Source organism: Rattus rattus, chromosome 9 (genome assembly GCF_011064425.1).
Source record: "Rattus rattus isolate New Zealand chromosome 9, Rrattus_CSIRO_v1, whole genome shotgun sequence".
Taxonomy (NCBI): domain Eukaryota; kingdom Metazoa; phylum Chordata; class Mammalia; order Rodentia; family Muridae; genus Rattus; species Rattus rattus.
The window spans coordinates 1,138,897-1,160,505 of record NC_046162.1 but is presented as its reverse complement, the minus strand read 5'-3'; the positions used below and the strand labels follow the sequence as shown (position 1 = coordinate 1,160,505).

Below are 21,609 nucleotides of genomic sequence, written 5' to 3'. Positions count from 1 at the left end.
ATGGGTGTACAGGGCCCGATGCTGCTACTGCTGCTGGTGGTGGTGTGCGTGATGCTGGGGGAGCCTGGTGAGCTAAGGAGATTCATCCACCAGACTGGGGGGTGATGGGGGATTGTGGGAAACTTGGAAGCCCACTGAAGCTCGCCCTCTCACTTCCACCCAGGATCGCGTGAAGAAAACCAGGCGGCAGGTAAGGAACTGTAGTCCCTGTGAGAAACTCCTAGAGAGGCCAGGCATGAGGAGGTCGCCTCATCTTCTCTACTCCTCCCCCACAGGCCTCAAGAATACAGACATCAAGCTTCTCTCAAGTGACTGATGGGCTCTGTGGACGGCTGGGTGTCTGCGAACCACGTGGGAAGGGTTCCTGCGCCATCTCCTGGCTCTTCAACAAAACCCCGGGATATTGGAGGGGGGCGGGGGTACGGTCGTATGGTGCTCCCCAGCTCCTCCCATAAACATGTACCCTAGGGGACCCTACGGGCCTTCCTCAGCTGCTCAGCCTTGTGTCTTATTTGTCTGTCCCAGTGCCGTGTGGCCGCCGGAATGACATTCGGTCCCGGATAGTGGGCGGGATAGAATCCGTGCGAGGGCGCTGGCCGTGGCAGGCCAGCCTGCGCTTGAAGAAGTCCCACCGCTGCGGAGGGAGCCTTCTCAGCCACCGATGGGTGCTTACTGCTGCACACTGCTTTAGAAAGTGAGTTTGGGATGGCTGGAACCGGATGGGGCAGCCTCCTGATACCCTGAGCTCCAAAATGAGCTGCAGCTGCTTACAATCAAATAACCTTCCCGGCCTCGTTCCACCTTCCCTTGGAGGCAGATTCTATCTAGACCCACACCAACGTTGGTTGGTTGGTTGGTTGGTTGGTTGGTTGGTTGGTTGGTTGGTTGGTTGGTCGGTTTTGAGTCCCAAGTTGGCCATGAACTTTTTACTTAGCAGAGGATGACTTTGAACTTCTGATCCTCTTGCCTCTACCTCCTGGCATGCAACGATCACACACGTGCCTGAGTCTATACAATGCCCCCGGGGTCAAACCCAGGGATTCACTCGTGCTAAGCAAACACTCCAGAATTATATCCCCAACCCCATACCAGATATCCATTCTATTCTGTCAGGCCCCACCGTAGCCTCTCCAGCTTTTGATTCCTTAGACAGGTTCCTTAGAGAAGCCCAGTGTCCTTAAGAAGTGACCAGACTAGGGGCTGGGGATTTAGCTCAGCGGTAGAGCGCTTACCTAGGAAGCGCAAGGCCCTGGGTTCGGTCCCCAGCTCCGAAAAAAAAAGAACCAAAAAAAAGAAGAAGTGACCAGACTGCATGAGACTGTGGTCTCCATGTTTCTCTCCTCGGAGTGACAGGAGAAGGGTTATGCCCTGCCTAGGCTCTGTTCCTACAAAGGGTGTCTCAGCAAATAAATAGTGCTGGCCCCTCACACAGAGACCCAGTGGGCTCAGGCAGGCAGCAGGCCTCCTGAGGATCCTGATCACTTTCTCCTTCCCTGCTAGGTTCCTTGATCCAAAAAAGTGGACGGTCCAGCTTGGGCAGCTGACTTCCAAGCCTTCTTTCTGGAACAGGGAGGCCTTTTCTGGCCGGTACAGGGTAAAGGACATCATCATAAACTCCGAAGACAAACTGAAGTTCCATGACCTCGCCCTGCTGAGGCTGGCCTCCTCGGTCACCTACAACAAGTACATCCAGCCTATCTGTGTGCAACCTTCCACCTTCATGTTCCAGCACCAGCCCCGGTGCTGGGTGACCGGCTGGGGAGCCCTTCAGGAGGATTTGAGTGAGATTAGTAACAGAGGGTGGGCATGTGGGTGCGCTATCTCTGTCCCCCGTTTCAACCACAGCAGGCCCCAAAGCTCTACTCTGTCTGGCTCCTGGAGCTCTGAGAGCCTCCTGTCTTCCTGCTCACCCTACCCCTCACCCCTATTGCTTCTCACCGTGCTCCCACCTGCAAGGAGCTAGCTCCCTTCTATTCTAGAGCAGGTGTCCGGCAGTGGCCAGATACACAGGAGAGGGGCTCAGCCAGGCTTGCATTCCTCAGCTAGCCGGAATGAGAGCTTAAGGCCTTCTGAGGACGGTCTCCTTGACACTGATTTAATTTACAAGCCCCAAACTATGAACGTGAACAGTGTTGAAATCACACATTGTAACACTCCCGTGAAACTGTCACCATTATCATACCTCTAAGTCCTCACTAGGTGACAATTTAGCCTCCAAGATCAGGCGTGTTCAGAGTGGTGAGGCCATAGGCTGTCGCCTCTGTCTATTTACAACATTTTCGTCATTTCAAGGAGAAAGCTGCCAGCCGGGCGACAGAGCGAGTTCCAAGACTACAGAAATAGAAACCCTGTCTTGGAAAACAAAACAAAACTTCAGTGGGCATTGTGGTGTAATCCCAGCACTTGGGAAGGGAAGGCAGAAAGGTCTGGAGTTCACGTCTGTCCTAGACTCCATATCCTGGACTCCATAACAAGTTTGAAACCAGCCTGGACTACTTGTAGCCTTGTCTCAAAAACAAACAAACAACACCACACAACTCAAGAAAACTTCATACCCTCCGCCATTTCCCTCAATCTCATTTCCCTAGATTCCGTAGCCCTCGGCAGCTCAGACCTGCTTTCTGTCTCCTTGCAGGCTCTGCTACACAAGTACACAAGTACAGTCAGAGAAAAATGGCCTTTTCTATTGGGATTCTTAAATGTAACCCAGTGTCCTCAATGTTGCCCCCTTGTGGTCTTAACGGGAACTGCCTCCTTTTAAATAGTAATTCACATACAATTAAGGAACCCTACAAAAAGAGTGTGCTCCCGCCCCATTCAGTGTGTTCACAATACTGTTCAACTGGGGACCTTCATTCCCACCCGGCCTTTACTCCTCCCTACAGACCCTGATAACCCACGACCCAGCTTTCTGAGCATGGAACCATCATTTTCTGCCCATAAATGAAATACAGTTTGTGGTCCTGTGGGTCTGACTTCATTCACATATCACCCCATCTTTAAGATTTAGCCTTTTTTCTTTCCAGCTTGGATGCCTTTATTCCTTTCTTTTAAAAAAAAAATGGGGGGTTGGGGATTTAGCTCAGTGGTAGAGTGCTTGCCTAGCAAGCTCAAGGCCCTGGGTTCGGTCCCCAGCTCCGAAAAAAAGAAAAAAATGATATTCATCTACTCTGTGTGCATGGGTGTTGTGTGTTTGGTATGTGTGTATGAGTGTATATGTGTGTGCATGTGTATTGCGTATATATGTTATATTGTGTACTGTGTGTGTGCATTTGTTTCATGTATATTACATGTGCATGCATGTGTGTTGTATGTGTGTGTGTGTGTGTGTGTGAGAGAGAGAGAGAGAGAACAATTTACAAAAGAAGTTGGTTCTCCTCTTCCATTATGTGGCCTGGGGATTGAACTTGGCTTAGCCTCTGACCACTGAGCCATCTGCCTAGCCCTTATTTCTCGTTCTTACCTAATTGCTCTGGTAGAACTTCCAGGATACGTGCACAAGAAGGAGGCATGCTCGCCTCATTATTACTCTGGAGAGTAAGCTTTCTCTTTTCCACCATGAAGCACAATTGAGCTGTGGCTTTGTGGAGGTGATCTCCTTTGGCTCTTAGCTGGCTCAGTACTTTTATGAAACAGCAGGGAATTTGGCGGAGGATGGTGAGGGGGGTATATGTGCCTTTTCATGCATATGTGCGGGTCCAGGTCCATGAGTATTACAAGTGTGTGTGCACGTGTGTATAGAGGTTAGAGGTCAACCTTTGGGCATCTTCCTCAAATGTTCTCCACCTCAGTTTCTTTTTTTTTCTTTCTCCCCCCCCCCCATCTGAGGACGGAACCCAGGGCCTTGCGCTTTCTAGGCAAGCACTCTACCACTGAGCTAATTCTAGGCAAGCGCTCTACCACTGAGCTAAATCCCCAACCCCCTCCACCTCAGTTTCTATGTGTGTGTATTTTACACACTAATAAATATGCACACACAAAGCATGCACACATAAAGACATATAGTTTTAAACTTTATTTGGGGAGGAGTGCATGCATACAACAGCATGCATGTGGAGGTCGGAGGACAAGTAGCAGGAATCAGTTCTCTCCTGATACCTCGTGGGCTCTGGGAATAGAACCTAGGACGTCAGGCTCAGCAGTAAACACCTTTACCAGATAAGCCATCTCGATGGTCCCGCACTGGGTTTGGTTTGGTTTTTTTGAGTTAGAATCTCTCTGTACCATGAACGAACCAACATTGCTGGGCTGGCTCCCTGTGAACCAGAGAGACCTTCCTGTCCCTTTCTGTCACCGCCAGCACTGAGATTACAGGCCCAGGAGGCCAAGCCTGGCTATTGAACCCCGCTGCTTTGTTAGTGGAAGACTGTAGAACTTGATCAAATGCTTTCTCTGCATTGGTGGGAACTGGCTTTTCTTCTGCTGGTAAGTGTCTCTGCTGTGCTGATTTCCCATGCAGCTTTCCCACCGATCTCCTGTACCACGGTCCCTTGTGGTTACTCATGGCACACAGCCTTTTCCTGCACTCATGGACTCATTGCCACATGCTGAGATGTTTTTGTATTTTTTATTACTTATTTCTTTTTATTTATTTGTTGAGATAGGTTCTCTACATACCCCTGGGTGTCCTGGAATTCACTATGTAGACCAGGCTGGCCTTAAACTCAGAGATCCTCCTGCCTCAACCTCTCTAGTACTAGGTGGAATTTAAGGCATGCACCACCACCACCACTTGGCTTCAGGATATGCATAAGGGGTCCTGAGTTCTGGTTTTCATTTTGGCTTTTATGTTTGTCTGTCTTCAGCCAGATCTCACTGGCCGGGTGTGTAAATCAGGAAATGTTTCTCTGGTCTGTTGTTAGGGAGAGTTCAGGAAGGATCACAGATCTTTTTTTTCTTTGCATGTTGGTAGATTCAACAGTGACACCCCCAACCGCTCCCTGGGGAACGTTCCTTTGTCAGGAAATCTTGATTGCTGATCCTATGTCTTTGTTTATTATGGCTCTATCTTGAGTCTGTTTAATAGTGTATGAGATTCCTTCGGTTTTTCTGTGCCAACTTGGTGGGCAGGTGATCTAATTTGTTGGAGTACGATTCTCGCTCAGATTTCCTGGTTGTACCTTCTGTCTTTGTTACTGTTCTTATGAAGTAGAGTTGTGGCGTTACAATATTGTGATAGACATTTTAAGCATGACGGGTAAGAGGGAGATGCTCAGAGAGACTGATTCAAGCACTGGTGTGGGCTGACATGTGGATGAAGAGGTTTGCTGCCAAGCCTAGTGATCTAAGTTCAATCCCCAGGTCCCGCTTCATGGGCAGAGTGCTGAGATTAAAGGGGTGTGCCATCTCCATTCAGCCGGCCATCTCTGGGTTTATTTGCCCGTCCTTTCTATTTCTTTAGATGTAAGGGGAAGTTGTTGATTTGTGGGTTTCCTCTTTGCTAATGTAAGTATTGGCAGTTTCCAGTTTCTGCCAAACACTGCTTTTGTAATGTCTCATAAGTTTTGGTCTGTGATATGGTAATTTTTTTTCTTTTTTGCTTTATTTTTGGGGTTGGGTCTTGAAAAGCCCAGGCTGATCCCAAACTTTCTACATCCTAGCTGAGAATAGCTTTGAACTGTGGCTCGGACCGGACCACCCTCTTGTTTTTCTTGTTGCTACTGCAGCATAGCGCACCCAAGACTGGCCAGCCCATGAGTTCCTGTGCCATTCTCTTGTCTCTGCTTCCCATCATGAAGTGCGTTGCTGGGGTTACAGATGCACAACTTGGGGGCTGGAGAGATGGCTTAGTGGTTAAAGCCACTGACTGCTCTTCCAGAGGTCCTGAGTTCAAGTCCCAGCCACCACATGGTGACTCACAACCATCAGTAACGGGATCTGATGCACTTCTGTTGTGTCTGAAGAAAGCAGCAGTGTACTCACATCCATAAGATAAATAAATCTTTAAAGAAAGGAAGGAAGGAAGGAAGAAAGAAAGAAAGAAAGAAAGAAAGAAAGAAAGAAAGAAAGAAAGAAAGAAAGAAAGAGAACAGATTCGCACCTCCACACCTGGTGATCCCTTGGGTTCTGTGGACTGAACTCAGGCAATCAGGTATCCGTGAGGCTTGAACTCTGGTCCTTGGGTTTGTACTACAAGTGCTTTTTTACCCATGAGCCCATCCTATTGTCCCTAAGAATATTTTTTTAAGATGTATTTATTTATTTTATTTATATGAGTACACTGTAGCTGTCTTCAGACACACCAGAAGAAGGTGTCAGATCCCATTACAGGTGGTTGTGAGCCACCATGTGGTTGCTGGGAATTGAACTCAGAACCTCTGGAAGAGCAGTCAGTGTTCTTAACCGTTGAGCCATCATCTCTCCAGCCCGAGAATATTTCTTAAATATTCATCTTATTTTAGTGTGTGTGTGTGTGTGTGTGTGTGTGTGTGTGTGTGTGTGTGTGTACGCATGCGCTTGTGCATACATGTCAGAAGAGGCACGCACCAAAATATTTCCCATGGAAATAGACAACTGTAAGTCTTCATGTGGGTTCTGGGGCCTAAACCTGGGTCCCCTGCAAGGGCAGTAAGTGCTCTTACCAGCTTTCCAGCTCCAACCCTGAGAACATTTTAAAGACAATGTTTTCCTTTGTAGTCTAGGCTGGCCTCAAACTCACAACCCTGTCACCTCTGTGCTGAGAATCCAGGCACTCACCACGAAGCTGGTGAATTTGGGGATCTCCATCTTGGGATCCTGTGTCTCTGAATCATCTCAGCATCCCTAAACCCTCTCTGCCTGCGCTCCCGCACGGGACTCTCTCCACTGGCACGCTCAGGAGCTAGCCCTTCCAGCACAGACATGGAGGAATTGGGTGACTCAGGGAACTGCACTGTCCTTGGTGTGGGGAGACCAGCAGGGGACACCACCATCACGGAAGCTATGTCCTCTTGCCCTAGGGAGTAGAGGAGACCATAATACTGTGCTCTGTCTCTCCCTAGGGAGTAGAGGAGACCATAATACTGTGCTCTGTCTCTCCCTAGGGAGTAGAGGAGACCATAATACTGTGCTCTGTCTCTCCCTGCCCCCAGAGCCCCTGCCACCGCCCTATCACCTCCGAGAAGTACAGGTCACCGTCCTAAACCTCAGCAGATGCCAGGAACTCTTCAGCTTTGCCTCCCGATACCACTTGATCACCAGGGATGTGTTCTGTGCCGGTGCGGAGGACGGGAGCGCCGACACCTGCAGTGTGAGTATGCCTGCCCACTCTGAGGAAGCCTCCCTCTCCCTCACCGCAGGCTGGGAGAGTTCTCTCCAGGTCTGCCATCAGCCTGCCTTCGCTTCATCTGTGAGAAATCACTAATAACCTTTAATTACCCAGCCTATAAAACTACCTCTCATTTCCCACTTACGATATTTCTCTCCATCGTCCCTGAGACCCTCAGAGGTAGAAACCACGGCCCTGCTTTCCTGATGAAGAGGCAGAGGCTCTGTGCTGCCAGGAGGAGACCTCGCCCGTCTTCTACCCCACAGCGTTCCCTGTCCCCGTGGCCTCTTCCCCAACCCCACCCGTGCTGCTCCTCAGGGTGACTCAGGAGGACCTTTGGTCTGCAACATGGATGGTCTGTGGTATCAGATTGGAATCGTGAGCCGGGGAGTAGGCTGTGGTCGGCCCAAACTGCCTGGCATCTACACCAACGTCAGCCATCACTACGACTGGATTGAGACCATGATGATCCTCAATGGTGCAGTCAGGCATGACCTGGCCCTGCCACTGCTGTTCTTCACTCCGCTCCAGGCTCCCTGGCTCCTGAGGCCCACCTGAGCCCATGAGGCAAGCTCTTCTCTTGTCTTCTTTGCCAATAAACTCGTTGTGCATATCTGAGCTGATGCTTTGTCAAACATTATGGAGAGCTGTGACTTCCGGGACACTTCCCTGTGTTCACCTGGAGTAGTCTAGCCCAGGGCCCACGATGACTTGTCTGGGCTTTGTTTGCAGACAGCCCACTGTCGGTGACAGGGGAGTGTGGACAGAAGCCCCCACTCCACGGGAAGCTGAGATTCCTGACTAGATGCAGAACAGACTTTCGGGATAAACTGGTATCTATTTAAGAGTTTCTGCCACTGTGGTAAAACACCACAGCCAAGCCCAGCGGTGGTGGCGCACGCCTTTAACTCCAGCACTCAGAGGCAGAGGCAAATAGATCTCTGAGTTTGAGGTCAGCCTGGTGTACAGAGCGAGTTCCAGGACAGCCAGGGCTGCACAGAGAAAGCACACACAGGTCACACTCCATCACTGAGGGAAGTGAGGGCAGGAACTCAAGGCAAGGACAAGGAGGTAGGAGCTGAAGCAGAGAGCACAGAGGAAGCTCACTCCTCATAGCTTGCTTCCTCATAAAACCCAGGACCACCCACCCCAGGATGGTGCTGCCAACAGTGACTTATGCCCTCCCATCTCAGTCACTCACCAAGACAATACCCACCAGACTGTGCACAAGCAAATTTGGTGTGTGTTGGTTGGTTGGTTGGTTGGTTGGTTGGTTTGGTTATTCAGGACAGAGCATGCTGTGTCCTGGAACACACATTCCATAGACCAGGCTGGCCTTCAACTCTAAGATCCTTGCCTGCCTCTGCCTCCCTAGTGCTGGGATTAAAGTATGCCTAGCCAGCCAGGCATGGCGGCATATACCCTTAATCCCAAGACTCTGGAAGCAGAGGTAGGTAGATCTCTGTAATTTCAAGCCTGGCCTTGTCACAAAGTGAATGATAGAGGAACCCTGTCTTGAAAGAACAAAAACAGTCTGGAGAGATGATGGCTCAGTGGCTAAGAGCACTGGCTGCTCTTCCAGAGGTCCTGAGTTCAATTCCCAGCAACCACATGGTGGCTCACAACCATCAGTAATGGGATCTGATGCCCTCTTCTGGTGTGTCTGAAGACAGTGACAGTGTACTCACATACATTAAATGAATAAATTTTGGGTTGGGAATTTAGCTCAGTGGTAGAGCGCTTGCCTAGCAAGCGCAAGGCCCTGGGTTCGGTCCCCAGCTCCGAAAAAAAAAAAAAAAAAGAATAAATTTGGGGGGGGCGGGGCTAGTCAAATCTTATAGAGGCATTCTCTCAATTAATCTTCCTTCTTACCAGATAGGTCTAGATTTGTGTCAACTTGCAACTTATCGGAAGCCAATCATCCTAGCATAGTAAGAAGCAGAATGGGAGTTTATTAAGAAGGTTTAACAGGGGCTGGAGAGATGGCTCAGCGGTTAAGAGCACTGACTTCTTCCAGAGGTCCTAAGTTCAATTCCCAGCAACCACATGGTAGCTCACAACCATCTGTAATGAGATCTGATGCCCTCTTCTGGTGTGTCTGAGGACAGTGACAGTGTACTTATATATCATAAATAAATAAATCTTTAAAAAAAAAAAAAAAAAGGTTTAACAGATTTCTGCAGAGGAATGTTCCGGCTTCATTTCTGTTGCTATGATAGACTACCCCACAAGAGCAGCCTTAAGGGGGAAGGTGTTAGGGTCCAGGAGTCACCCCACAAACCACCGGAACAGCGATCTCAGTTTTAAAGGGACGGCTTATTGAACACACATTCCATGACTGATCAGCCAGGGCAACAAGCTCAGGGCCAGCTCTAAAGGCAAAGACCACAGTGCGCTCATTCATTCACAGATACAGGGGAGCTGTAAGGTAGTTGGTCTTTTTTCCTTGTTTCCTTAGAAATCCAGACCTAACAATTCAAGCTGACCCCTAGCTTGCTTGCTTGGTCTTGAGTGAGGACTGCAGCTGGGGAATGCAGCAGGTTATAGAGATGGCTCAGTGGTTAAGAGCACTGACTGCTCTTCCAAAGGACCTGAGTTCAAATCCCAGCAACCACATGGTGGCTCACAACCATCTGTAATGAGATCTGATGCCCTCTTCTGGTGTGTCTGAAGATAGTTACAGTGTACTTATATATAATAATTAAAAAAAATGTACTGACTGCTCTTCCTAAAGGACCTGAGTTCAAATCCCAGCAATAACATGGTGGCTCAAAACGATTTGTGAGATCCGATGCCCTCTTCTGGTGTGTCTGAAGACAGCTTCATAACATAAAGAACATAACAGGGTATGTGGTCAGCATGACCCTGCTCTGAGTCAAGGTATTTTTCTGTGCCAGTGACTGGCAGGCCTGAAATGGCTGGTGGGCCTGGAACAAAATGGCTGCAGCGATGCTAAGGGGCAGGCCTCGACAGAAGGGACTTATTTGGCTTGCAATTCCAAGTTGCAGTCTAGTATTACAGGTAAGTCAAAGCAGGAAACTTGAAGCATCCAGTTATGCCCAGTCAAGGGCAGAGAAAGAATGAATCCATGCACGATTCCCAGCGCTCAGCCTGCTCTTTCCCTTTTTCTTCAGAACAGAACTCAAATCCAGGAAACAGCACCACCCACTCTGTGAGTCCTCCCATATCAATTAGCATAATCAAGATGACCCCCTCTAGGACGTGGCCACAGGCCGACTGATCCCAACAATCCCTCACTGAAATCCCCTTCCTTCAGCAAGGTAAAGGCACCCTTTTAATCCCAACACTTCTTGGAGGTGAAGGCAGGCCTTTCTCTGTGAGTTCAAGGTCAGCCTGGTCTACAAATTAAGTTCTTTGACAGCCTGGACTACACAGATGCCGTCTCAAAAAACTTAAGGACACACACACACACACACACACACACACACACACACACACACACACACACACACCCACACGGAGAGGGGAGAGGAGAGGGGAGAGGAGGGGGAGGGAGGGGGAGAGAAAGGAGGGGGGGGGAGGGGAGGAGAGAGAGAGAGAGCCTCCTTCCAAAGTGATCCTACATACTGAGAGGCTGACGGTTAAACGAACCATCACATAGGCATCCTGGAACGCTGCCTTAAATTTGAGTCTAGCTTGGTCTAGTGTATTCCAGGGCAGCCAGGGCTAGAGAGTGAGAGAGACCTTGTCTCAGAAACAAAAACAAACAAAAACTAACCATCACAAGGATTTAAAAAAAGGAGAGTGCCCAGGGAAAGGAGAAGACACACCAAGTGTGGGCATGGGTTCTTCAAGAGAGCCACAACGGGTGTCTGGGCAGCAGCCATATATGTGGTTTTGGGTGGCTCCTCGAATTACAAAAAGTTGCTAAGAAATCTCCTTTTCTTCCCTTTCTCCCGTCTCTTTTGATTATTATTTTTTTCCCTTTTAATATGCATGAGTGTTTTGCCAAAATGTCTGTCTGTGCACCACATACACATCTGGTGCCTGAAAAATTGCTTCTCTTTCAAAAGGTAAATAAAGGATGCGAGAGACAGCTTGGCAGCTAAGATCTCTGGCTGCCCTTCCAGGCAGCTGGGTTGGATGTGAGCACCCACCTGGGCTGCTCCCAGCCATCTGCAACTCCACACCATAAGCACTGTTTATTTATTCTGTTTTATCATTCTTATTTTAAGTATCTCTATATAAAAGGAATATTGGCCAAGGGTAGGGGCTCAAGGCCTTTATTTTGGCATGCCAGAGGCAGAAGTAGGCAGAAACAGGTGGATCTCTATAAGTCAAGGCCAGCCTGGTCTACATAGTGACTTAGACCAGCAGGGGTTACACAATGAGAACTGCCCCCCCCCAAAAAAAAGAATAGTCTCTAAATAAGCATCTTTTGCACAGATTTTGTTGATTGGTGGCATCCTTTGTTCTTGTTTTGGTTTGGTTTTGTTCTTGTTTTTCAAGACAGGGTTTCTTTTTTATCCCTGGCTGTCCTGGAACTCACTCTGTAGACCAGACTGGCCTCCAACTTGCCTCTGCCTCTCAAATGCCAGGATTAAAGGTGTGAACTACTGAGAAGCCAAATCTTTTAAATTCAGATTCCATTTTAGAGAACCTGACCTGAGTTTGAACTCAGGTAAACTAACCTAGCATTAGTTTCCAAGTGATCCTCTAACAAAACCCGAACCTAGCTCCAGTCTCTGGGTTCACCCCTAACAAGACCAGCGTCTCCAGGTCATTACCCCAACAGATCTGCACCCCTAGGTTACAACCCACGCCCTGCCTAACCACCACCAATGTAGAGGGAAGTTTATGGCTCTCAGCACCAGCCAATTATTAAAGGCCATGGTTGCTCTCCAATTAGATGCTTAAACACCCCCCCATAGCCTTCTATAAGCCTTGCCCCCAAAGATATTTGGGGCTCCTCATCACCAAAACTATCCTGCGTGACCGCGGTGCTCTGGGGGGCCCTGAGCTAGCTCAAATAAAAAGGCCCTACTGTGATGGCATCGAATTGGCTCTTGTCCGGTTTGGGGGATGTAGTGAGCCATATTGGATTTGAGCCTGACCGCTTTGTAACTGTATGGCCACAGTTAAGATTACTGCCATAAAGTCATGGGATTGTTGGACAGAGGCCTCTCCCACGTATTTACCGCACAGGAAGAAAAGACCAAGTAGTAAACACCCGGTGTCTCCACTGCATGACCTCTGCTGAGCCCGGCTGATGCATGTGGAACCGACACACCTGGACCACACCTGGGTGGTGGTCAATTTACTTCTGCCTTTTGCTTCCTCAGCCTTTATCCTTGAGATTTAGGCTGGTCTTCTCGGATTTCTCCCTAATTAATTCAGGTCTCGTAGTCGGTCTTTTGTTACCGAAGTCGAGAGCCAGGTAGTCACGAGCCAGGGTTTCCCACTGTGCTCCCCAGATATTTTCTACCTGGAGAACTTGGGTATATAAGTGGTGAATAAAGCTACAGGAGACTCTCACTCTCTCTTCCGCTTCCTTCCTCCTCCTCTCCTCTCTTCTTTTCTTCTTTTCTTCTCTCTCTCTCTCTCTCTTCTCTCTCTCTCTTCTCTCTCTCTCTCCTCTCTTCCTCTCCTGGCTTGACACAATAACCTGTATGTGTGTGTGTGTGTGTTTCTTTCATCTCGCAGGCTTTCGCCCGATTCTCGGTACCGTGTCGGTGCAGGCGCCGACAGGGGGAATCACTAAAACTTCCCTAGCACTACCCGACCACTGCCCAGCTAAGAGGTGGCGTCCGGAAGATGGGAGAAACCAGTCAGACTCCAGGGAGAGGCCTACCTTTTCTTTGCTTTGTGTCTAACTTTCTTTGTTTTTCTAACCTGCCTCAGACCCTCTCCTGTTAAAGCACCATGAACAGTGACTTATGGAGTGTTGGTTGTTCCTCCAGGCTGTTGGAAGGCTGAGAAGCCTGGGATGGGGAGTGATGGGAAGAACTCCTACCATAACCCACACCTAGTGTACCCCATCACATCAGTCCCACACCTGAGTAACTCACACCAGTACCACATCTCACCAGTACCACATCATCACACCAGTACCACACGCCCCTGCTCTCACCATGGCCTGTGCAATGCGACTTAGGGTCTTAGGATCAGGGCTTAGCTGCGTGTTAAGTTTATTGGGAATGCAAGCCCAGGTAGAGCAGGATGCATGTTGTTGCACGTTGTTTCTTCCCTATGATAAGACTGAGTCTAACAGGGAGACGGGCTTAGCACACAGTCTGTGCCTCCGCTTGGATTGGGTTTGGGGGTGCTCTCTTCTTTCTCCCAAGGTTCAGAGGTGGCAGACTTTCCCCTGTGAGTCACACTCTCAGACAGAACTCTTCTCCTTGTCCTGTGCATCCCATTTTCCATGTCTTCCAGCCTTGCTACTTCACTCCAGACTGCACCTGTGCCAGATGGGGTGCCCACCCCAAAGTTTCGCCCTTGACCCCAGAGCTCCTCTCAGGCCACTCCCAGCCCCACTAGTGTGTAATCTTTCTAACAGCCACGGACACTGCATTGGGGGCTCTCAGACTCACCTTCTAGGGGCAGCCCGACCTGGAGCAACAGAAGGTCCCTGAAGTTCGAGGAGGATGGGCGAGTTCCTCTTCCATTCTTCCTGCAATTTTATAGAATTGGCCATGTGTCTGGCATTGCTCCAAACTCCATGCCCCACGGCTCACCCAGCTAATCTTCACAACACCCAAGTGCTCGGCTTTATAGATGAGAAAAGTGAGGTGTGACGGAGGTTGAGTAACTCTATCAAGGGCTCAGTATTGGAGGGAGGACAGGCCAAGGCCAAACTCCAGAGAGCTGAGCCAGTGGGATCAACTGATACTACCTGATACTACCATCACCACCCGCCCTCTGTTCCTTCCTCCTCCTCCTCCTCCTCCTCCCCCCACATCTTACTCTGTGTTTCTGGGGGTCAAATCCAGGGCCTCAAATGAGCAAGGGCTCTACCACTGAGCTAAATCCCCAACCCCTTAAATGTGGGTCTTAAGTTTGGTCTTTGGCCGTGGACAGCAGAAGCCAAGTCTGAAGGCTGGCTTCCTCCCTGTATCCAAGCACTGAACCACAATAGAGTCCTCTCGTCTTCGTATCTCTCCATCTTGCCTCAGCCTGTTCTCTTGCTCAGCCTTTTCTCCTTGGTCCCAGTTCTTCAATACCAGCCCTGTACTGAGCATAGTTCTGCCCATTGGGAACTCTCTTAGAATGAATGTATCCTTTCCTTCACTGGCTTTTCATGACTATAACGAAATACCAGGAGCAGGCTAACCTTATAAAGAAAAAAGGTCTCTTATCTCATCGTTTTGTAGATCCAAAGTCATGGCATCAGCTCAGTTCTAGTGTTCCTTGCTCTATCCTGGACATCCACAAACCAAAGAGTACAATACACTAACTATATCCCTGATAGGGCATAGTGCTATTTGTGGCCAAGGTGTTGTGGCAATTCGAAATTGGTCATTCTCCACTCCAAGCTCATACTGACCTAAAATCCTGGCTGTTCTGGTTGGGTTCATGTGCAGTCAGCCGCAGGCCTGAGATCTAGAGAGTGGGTCTGGGGTCTGAGCGCCCATGTGAGGTCAGCTGCCATGGCTGAGCCGGGATTACTGAGCGAAACAATAGAAGAGCTCAGAAGCCCCAGCAGCTGGTTTCCCAGGGCAGCAGGATCAGGATCAGGTTTAGAGATGAGCTGCCAAGGATCTTCTGGAGCTTCCTGGCCTGACCGCAGCGGCCCCCAGCCCCTCCCCACCCTGCTTCTCGGCACCGGGTGTCCTTTCCCTGCACCTCTTAAGTTCTGTTCAAAGCATCTTTGTTTAAAGCTGTTCAGGTGCGGCCACAGCTCCGCCTTGGCCTTGATAATTACCAGGGCCTCCACCTCCTCTGTCTTTTAAGCCCCCGGGCTCTCCCCTGACCCCATCAGAGAGGACACCAGGCTTCAAGGGTGAGAGCTGGACCCAAGGGGCATTAGAAAATGAAAGATGGGGACCAGAGGGTGAGGCTCCAGGGTTCCAGCCACAGAGGTTCGGGGCCAGGTAGGACATGCTCCCTAGCCTAGAATGCTCCTTGCCACTTCCAGACCAGAGACCAAGCTGCCTGCACCAGGCTGTTCCTGAAGAGACAATGAGGGATGCTTCCCACCTCCAGATCCTGCTCCTGGTGGTGCTAGGTGAGTGGGGTTGAGGGTTAGGGGTGCCTCCATGAAGACTTTAGGCTGCTTACCTCACCTCTCCTGGAACCTGGTGCCCCTAGAGCATTGTGGGGCATCTGGTCTTTATTCCAAGGCACAGACACTCTGTGGCACTGCCCTTGGGCTCTCCAAATCTGGGTGTGAATGTGGTGTGCTGTGCGTAGTGCTGAAGTCCCACCTCCACCCTCCCTCCAGCTCTGAGGGTGGTGGAGGCTGCCCATGGCACAGAAGCTTAGCATGAGGTCGGTGTAACAAATATGTTCCACCTTCTACCTAATCTAATCGCTGACCTAGGCTCTGTTACCTGGCACCAAATCACTAATCCAGTCCCTTGCCTGCTTCCTCCTGCAGGGGCCAGGATGCAGGAGTGTGCAGGTAAGGAAGGTTGGGAACCACTTCCTCCTCAGTTCGGCCCTGTCCCCCTTCCTACACCTACTTCCCAGACCCCCAAGTCCCAGCCGACCCTCAGTGCCCTCCGGTCCGGTCACAGCTTGTGGGCAGCCCCGTATGTCCAGTCGGATCGTTGGGGGCCGGGATGCTCAGGATGGAGAGTGGCCGTGGCAAACAAGCATTCAGCACCGTGGAGCGCATGTGTGCGGAGGGTCACTCATTGCACCCCAGTGGGTGTTGACGGCAGGTCACTGCTTCTCCAGGTCAGTGCTCACTCACTGGTCCAGCTCCAGGAAAGACAGGGGGAAGCACTGCCTGGGGAGGAGTGGGCAGGGCCGGCTCCCGACAGGCCCACGATCCGGGTACTGTCAGCAGCCGGTGTCTGTTCCGCAGGCGGGTCCTGCCATCAGAGTACAGTGTGCTCCTCGGGGCGCTGAGTCTGGATGTCACATCATCCCATGAACTCTTGGTTCCTGTGCTGCGGGTGCTGCTGCCTCCTGACTACTCTGAGGATGAGGCCCGTGGTGACCTGGCACTGCTGCAGCTGAGTCACCCAGTGTCCCTGAGTGCCCGCATCCAGCCTGTCTGCCTGCCTGCACCGGGGTCCCATCCACCACCAGGGTCTCCATGCTGGGTCACTGGCTGGGGTAGCCTTAGCCCAGGAGGTAAAGCTTATAGTCAGGTTATGGCGGCCTCGGCATCCCTTTCTCCTCCCTCTGTGAATCCTGGTCTTTCACAGTCCCAGTGCGAGACCCAGTCATGAGCCCAAACCTCCTTTCTATCGGAACCAAGGAATTTTGGTTTGCAAATCAGACCCTCCTGCTCATTTTTCCATCGAGCCCCACTTCAAGCTGTCCTGTCTCCTGAGTCTCAAATCTGTCCCTCTTCCCTCAGTACCACTCCCAAAGGGGAGACCCCTGCAAGGAGTGAGGGTGCCACTGCTGGACTCTCGAGCCTGTGACCGCCTCTACCACATGGGTGCCAACGTGCCCAAGGGTGAGCGCATAGTGCTACCAGGAAACCTGTGTGCTGGCTACCGCAGAGGCCACAAGGATGCCTGCCAGGTCTGTCTGCTACCTCAGCCTCTGGAATTGGTTCCCCAACCGCTTACCTCCCTAGAATCCAGAACGGAGGAGGTTGCAGACTCCCAACCTAAAACCCCAGGGAACTGAACCTGGAAAGTGGCCTTGCAAGCGCCATAACCTAAGCTCGCCTTTTTCCTGCAGGGTGACTCTGGAGGACCCCTGACCTGTATCGAGTCTGGACGCTGGGTCCTGGTGGGTGTGGTGAGCTGGGGCAAGGGCTGTGCCCTGCCCAACCGTCCAGGTGTCTATACCAACGTGGCCAAGTATAGTCCCTGGATCCAGGCTTGCCTGAGCCTCTGATGCTGGTGGGTTTGATGATGTGAATTTAGAGCTTCCTGGCCCATCCCATGCTCCCCTTTCTTATAGGAAAGACGCTCGGAGTCCATCTCCTATCCCCTTCCCCCCTTTCCTCCTGCAGGGCCGTCTTCTGTCACTCAGGGATTTTCTGTGAGTGCCCTGCAGTCACATTCTGCCTTCTCCTTTTGGCGAGGATTTGGCTTGTCTGGCCTGTATGCCCTTTGTTTCGTGGAGGTAGATTTGAACCCTAACAGGAACTCTCCACCAGGGAGAATCTCCTTTGCTGATTGTGAAGGTGAAGGGGGCCAGTCGCTGACTGACAGCCAATGGGGAGAGAGAAGTCTGTGACCACCAGGAACCTCTTTCTGCCAACACCCCAGAGTCTGGATATAGTCTCCCCCAACCCTCGTCTTCTAAGCCCTCAACAGAGGACACAACTGAGCTGCCCAAGCTTTTAATCCATAAATTTTTAGATTTAATAAATTTATGTTGTTTTAAGCTGCTACCTTTGTGGCACCAATTTATTACTTGGCATATATATATATATATATATATATATATATATATATATATATATATATATATATATATATCCTAACTGTGCTGGAGACTAGGCTAGCCTATTGTCACATCCCAGGCTCAGGAAGCCCAGTACCACTCATTGTTGATAGAGAGAGTTGAGCCCCTAAAGAGAACAGAAACTATGTGGGACCCAGAGAACATCAAAACATCTTTCGGGAGCTTAGCCATGAGGAGGCAGAAATGTGGTGGTGAATGACCAAAGGCCTGAGCGTGTCTGATTCTTCCCCAGCTTCCTCTTCTCCGGTCTCACCCTGAATGCTAGGAATCCTGCAGACTGTATTCACTGGCCCCAAGGAAGAGATTGTACAGGAGCAGAGCTCCAGGCTGAGAACAGCCCACTAAATCATAGGACTGGCCCACCTCTGGTGGGTGATGAAGGATGAGTATGCTCAGGGAAGTTCATAATTATTGCAAGGCAACCTACAAATGTCCACGTGCACGTGGATGGCAGGACCCTGGGCTGCTGTGGAGAAAATCCTGATTGCTCATGATGTCACTGCAAGTGCATCAGCTCATGCCCTTCTCCATTACCTACCACCACTGTCATCCTTGCCTGGGCCAGTCAAGCAGTCCTCCTGGAAGCCTAAGAGGGTAGTGCACGAGGAAACCCTGAAGAGAACAACCTCGGGGCCTCGGGTGTACCGTGATATAAGTCATGAATTCCAATTCAGACAGCCTGGTAATTCTTATGTATGACCGATCAGGTAGCCTAAGAGATTCTAGGAGCAGAGAAGAAGGACCCATTAACAACACCACAGCTTATGTGATACATGCTTGAATGAGGGGAGGGAGGAGACGCACTGCCCCACTACATCAAAGCTGTGGGTTTCCTATTGGCCCAAACTCACACCTGAGACCGGTCACAACTGGCAGGGTGGCAGGTCAGGGTTCATCCCTAGGCAGTCAGCTTTTCAGATGTCCCTTGCTTTCTCCAAGGACGTCTCCTTGTCTGGCTTCTTAGCCCATCTGTGGATTGTCAGTGCATGTAGTAGACGGTGAGGCACAGATCTCAGGTCTCTAGGTTGCGTCTTTTCTGACAGCAAGGCCAGATCCAAGCTGTGACCATCCTGCTGAAACTACCAGAAGCTCTGGTCAGCTGCAGCCGATCCACTGGCTACAGTCCTTCATTGCAAGCCTGATCCACTAGCTGACAGGATGGGAGACTTGGAGGCTAGGATTGCACTGAAGACCAATGAGGGATGCTGCACATGATGGGGGAGAGATTTCACAGGCTTCCCAAGGAGCCAGAGGCTACTAGCTCAAATAACAAATCACTGTTCCCTTAGGAAAAGTCTCAGAGGATGCAGGTGTACTTCAGTTGCTGGAATTCATAAAGCCCAAGGTTTGAGCTCCAGAACCCCACAAAACTGAGCATGATGATACATTCCTCTATAACCCCAGCACTTGGGAGGTGAGGTGGAGGCAGGAGGATCAGATGTTCAATGTCATCCTCGGCTACACAGAAAGTTTAAAGCCAGCCTGGGCTACTCGAGACCCTGTCTGAAGACATAAAGAAAAATTTCATAGACTTGTTAATTCTCCCAATCCCTATACTGAAACCAAAGCCTCATGCATGCATGCTAGGCAAACCTACTAGCTACTGTCTAAAACCCCAATCCTGTTCTCTTTTCTTATGGCTTTTTGTTTTTGTTTTTGTTTTTGTTTTAATGTGAGTTGTTCTATCTGCATGTACACCTGCATGCCAGAAGAAGGCATCGGATCCCATTACAAATGGTTGTGAGCCACCATGTGGTTGCTGGGAATTGAACTCAGGACCTTTGAAAAAAGCGCCCAGTGCTTCTAACTGCTGAGCCATCTTTCCAGCCCCCTATTCTCTCATTAAGAAAAATTAGGATGAGGTTAACTGCCCAAAGCTGTAGGGTCACCTTGGGAGCAAGTTTTGTCAGTCACCAGTCTAAAGCAAACCAGGCCAGCAGACAGGAAACAAATGACCTTGATTGCTTTTAGCAGATGAGAGCCCTGGGGGAGCTTCCCTTAGAGTCTAACAGAAAAAAAGAGAAAGGGGTATTTATTGGAAGACTCACCAAGGGCTGGAGAGATGGCTCAGTGATTAAGAGCACTGACTGCTCTTCCAGAGGTCATGAGTTCAATTCCCAGCAACTACACACACACCGAAGTTAATACCAGAAAGACTTGTCACATGAAGAGGTGAATTCTTGCAAATGTACAGTTTGAGATCATGAGGTAGAAGAATCAAGACTCCAAGGCCAGCCCAGGCTACCTAAATAAATACATAAATAAGTAGGAGCCCATTGGTCAAAACAGTACATACTGCTCTGCAGAGGACTTGAGTTCAATTCTCACCACCCACAGCCATCAGCCCACAACCACCTGTACCTGTAACTCTAGCTACAGGGAACCTCTGGCCTCCCCAAGCGTGACACTTGAATGCACAGACCCCACACAAACATATCATTTAAAATAGGGCGGGAATGCCTCTAGCAGCGAATTTAGTATTATAATAGGATTGGAATGAGCCACGCTCACTCTAGATAGGTGTGGTAACTCCTGAGTTCAAGGCCAGCCTGGTAAGTACCGGTAAACTAGTTAGCACTTTGTTCCTACCTCCCTACCAAGCTCAGACGGACCATTCTCCAGGATTCTACAACTTCAAAGCCATGTGGAGTTTAGAGCCACCCACCAGTCTTGTCTGAAATTGGACTCTGATGGTTGCCCACCTCTGGTAGAAAGTTGAGAAGGCCTTTGATCTTATAGGATGGCACATATCAATGTTCCAAGGGCCTGAAAAATCAAGTCTACGGACTCCTCTGGGGACTGAATCTAGGAGGGAAGGTGGGCTGTTAACCTAGGCTCCTGGATAAAGGGGACACTATCCTGTCTTCTTCAACCCCAGGAAATGTACCTGGTACTGGAAGGAATAAAGATCATCCAAAGAGCCATTGTCCTGGTGTTCCCCACCCCTCTTTGGCTATAACACAGTAAGTGTCCATGATTCAGCAAAGAATGATACCCCAGATTCAAACAGTATGTAAATGCAGAGTGTTTTATTCTGCAGAAGTCTGGCATGCTGGGGTCTCCCATTACCAAGATAGAGACACCCAAGTGAGCTTGCAGGCAGGCCTGAATTAAAGCACATTAGGGAATTCTGGGGTAGATGACCTCTATGTTAATCTGTTGGTTCCATCTCTACGGACATACCATTACAGTAGGGTGTGGGGGCTGGAAATTTGCTGGGGAGGTCTGGAAACTGCTGCTGACCCATTGTCCTTGCCTCCATTACCTGGGTGTGAAGGCTGGAGCCTGGGGTTTTTTTCTACTAGTAAATGACTTGCCTGGGCTTGCCCAGTTTTTAGGCCTAGTCTCCTAGTCTCCTTTTTTTTTTTTTTTTTTTTTTTTTTTTTCCGAGCTGGGACTGAACCCAGGGCCTTGCGCTTGCTAGGCAAGTGCTCTACCGCTGAGCTAAATCCCCAACCCCAGGCCTAGTTTCCTTAACTGCCAATTTGAAGTCTGTTGTGGAATCAACCCTAGCCTTCTCAAGACTGTTAAAACAGGGATGGGGATTAAAAAGAAAAAAAAAAAAAAGACTGTTAAAACAATGGTCCCCAAGTAATCAGGATTTTCCCAGGAGTCTCATGTTGGAATGAAAGACCCCCGGAGAGGACCTTTCCCTCAGGAGGAGTCCCAAGCGCCCAATGACCAAGCCGAGTCCACTCGGATGCAATCAGCAGGAGGGTTTATTGGAAAACACAGGTACCTGCGGGCACACAGTCTCTTCGGAGGACTTGCGCGCCCAGCAGCTCCAGCATGGGGCTTTTATA

General features: G+C 49.9%; 2 protein-coding genes across 2 annotated transcripts; both read left to right on the top strand.

The window, feature by feature from the left end:
* On the top strand, positions 1 to 7,804 carry LOC116910406 (serine protease 41). The gene is made up of 7 exons (XM_032914248.1): positions 1 to 67; positions 164 to 190; positions 276 to 308; positions 526 to 694; positions 1,501 to 1,781; positions 7,071 to 7,228; positions 7,565 to 7,804. Exons 1-7 carry the CDS (start codon positions 1 to 3, stop codon positions 7,802 to 7,804), a joined length of 975 nt encoding a protein of 324 aa, XP_032770139.1.
* A 7,570-nt stretch (positions 7,805 to 15,374) lies between these two features.
* On the top strand, positions 15,375 to 17,710 carry Prss33 (serine protease 33). Its single transcript, XM_032914297.1, has 6 exons — positions 15,375 to 15,434; positions 15,807 to 15,830; positions 15,946 to 16,108; positions 16,239 to 16,510; positions 16,740 to 16,909; positions 17,072 to 17,710. Exons 1-6 carry the CDS (start codon positions 15,389 to 15,391, stop codon positions 17,228 to 17,230), a joined length of 834 nt encoding a protein of 277 aa, XP_032770188.1. The 5' UTR covers positions 15,375 to 15,388; the 3' UTR covers positions 17,231 to 17,710.
* The last annotated feature ends 3,899 nt before the right edge of the window (positions 17,711 to 21,609 follow it).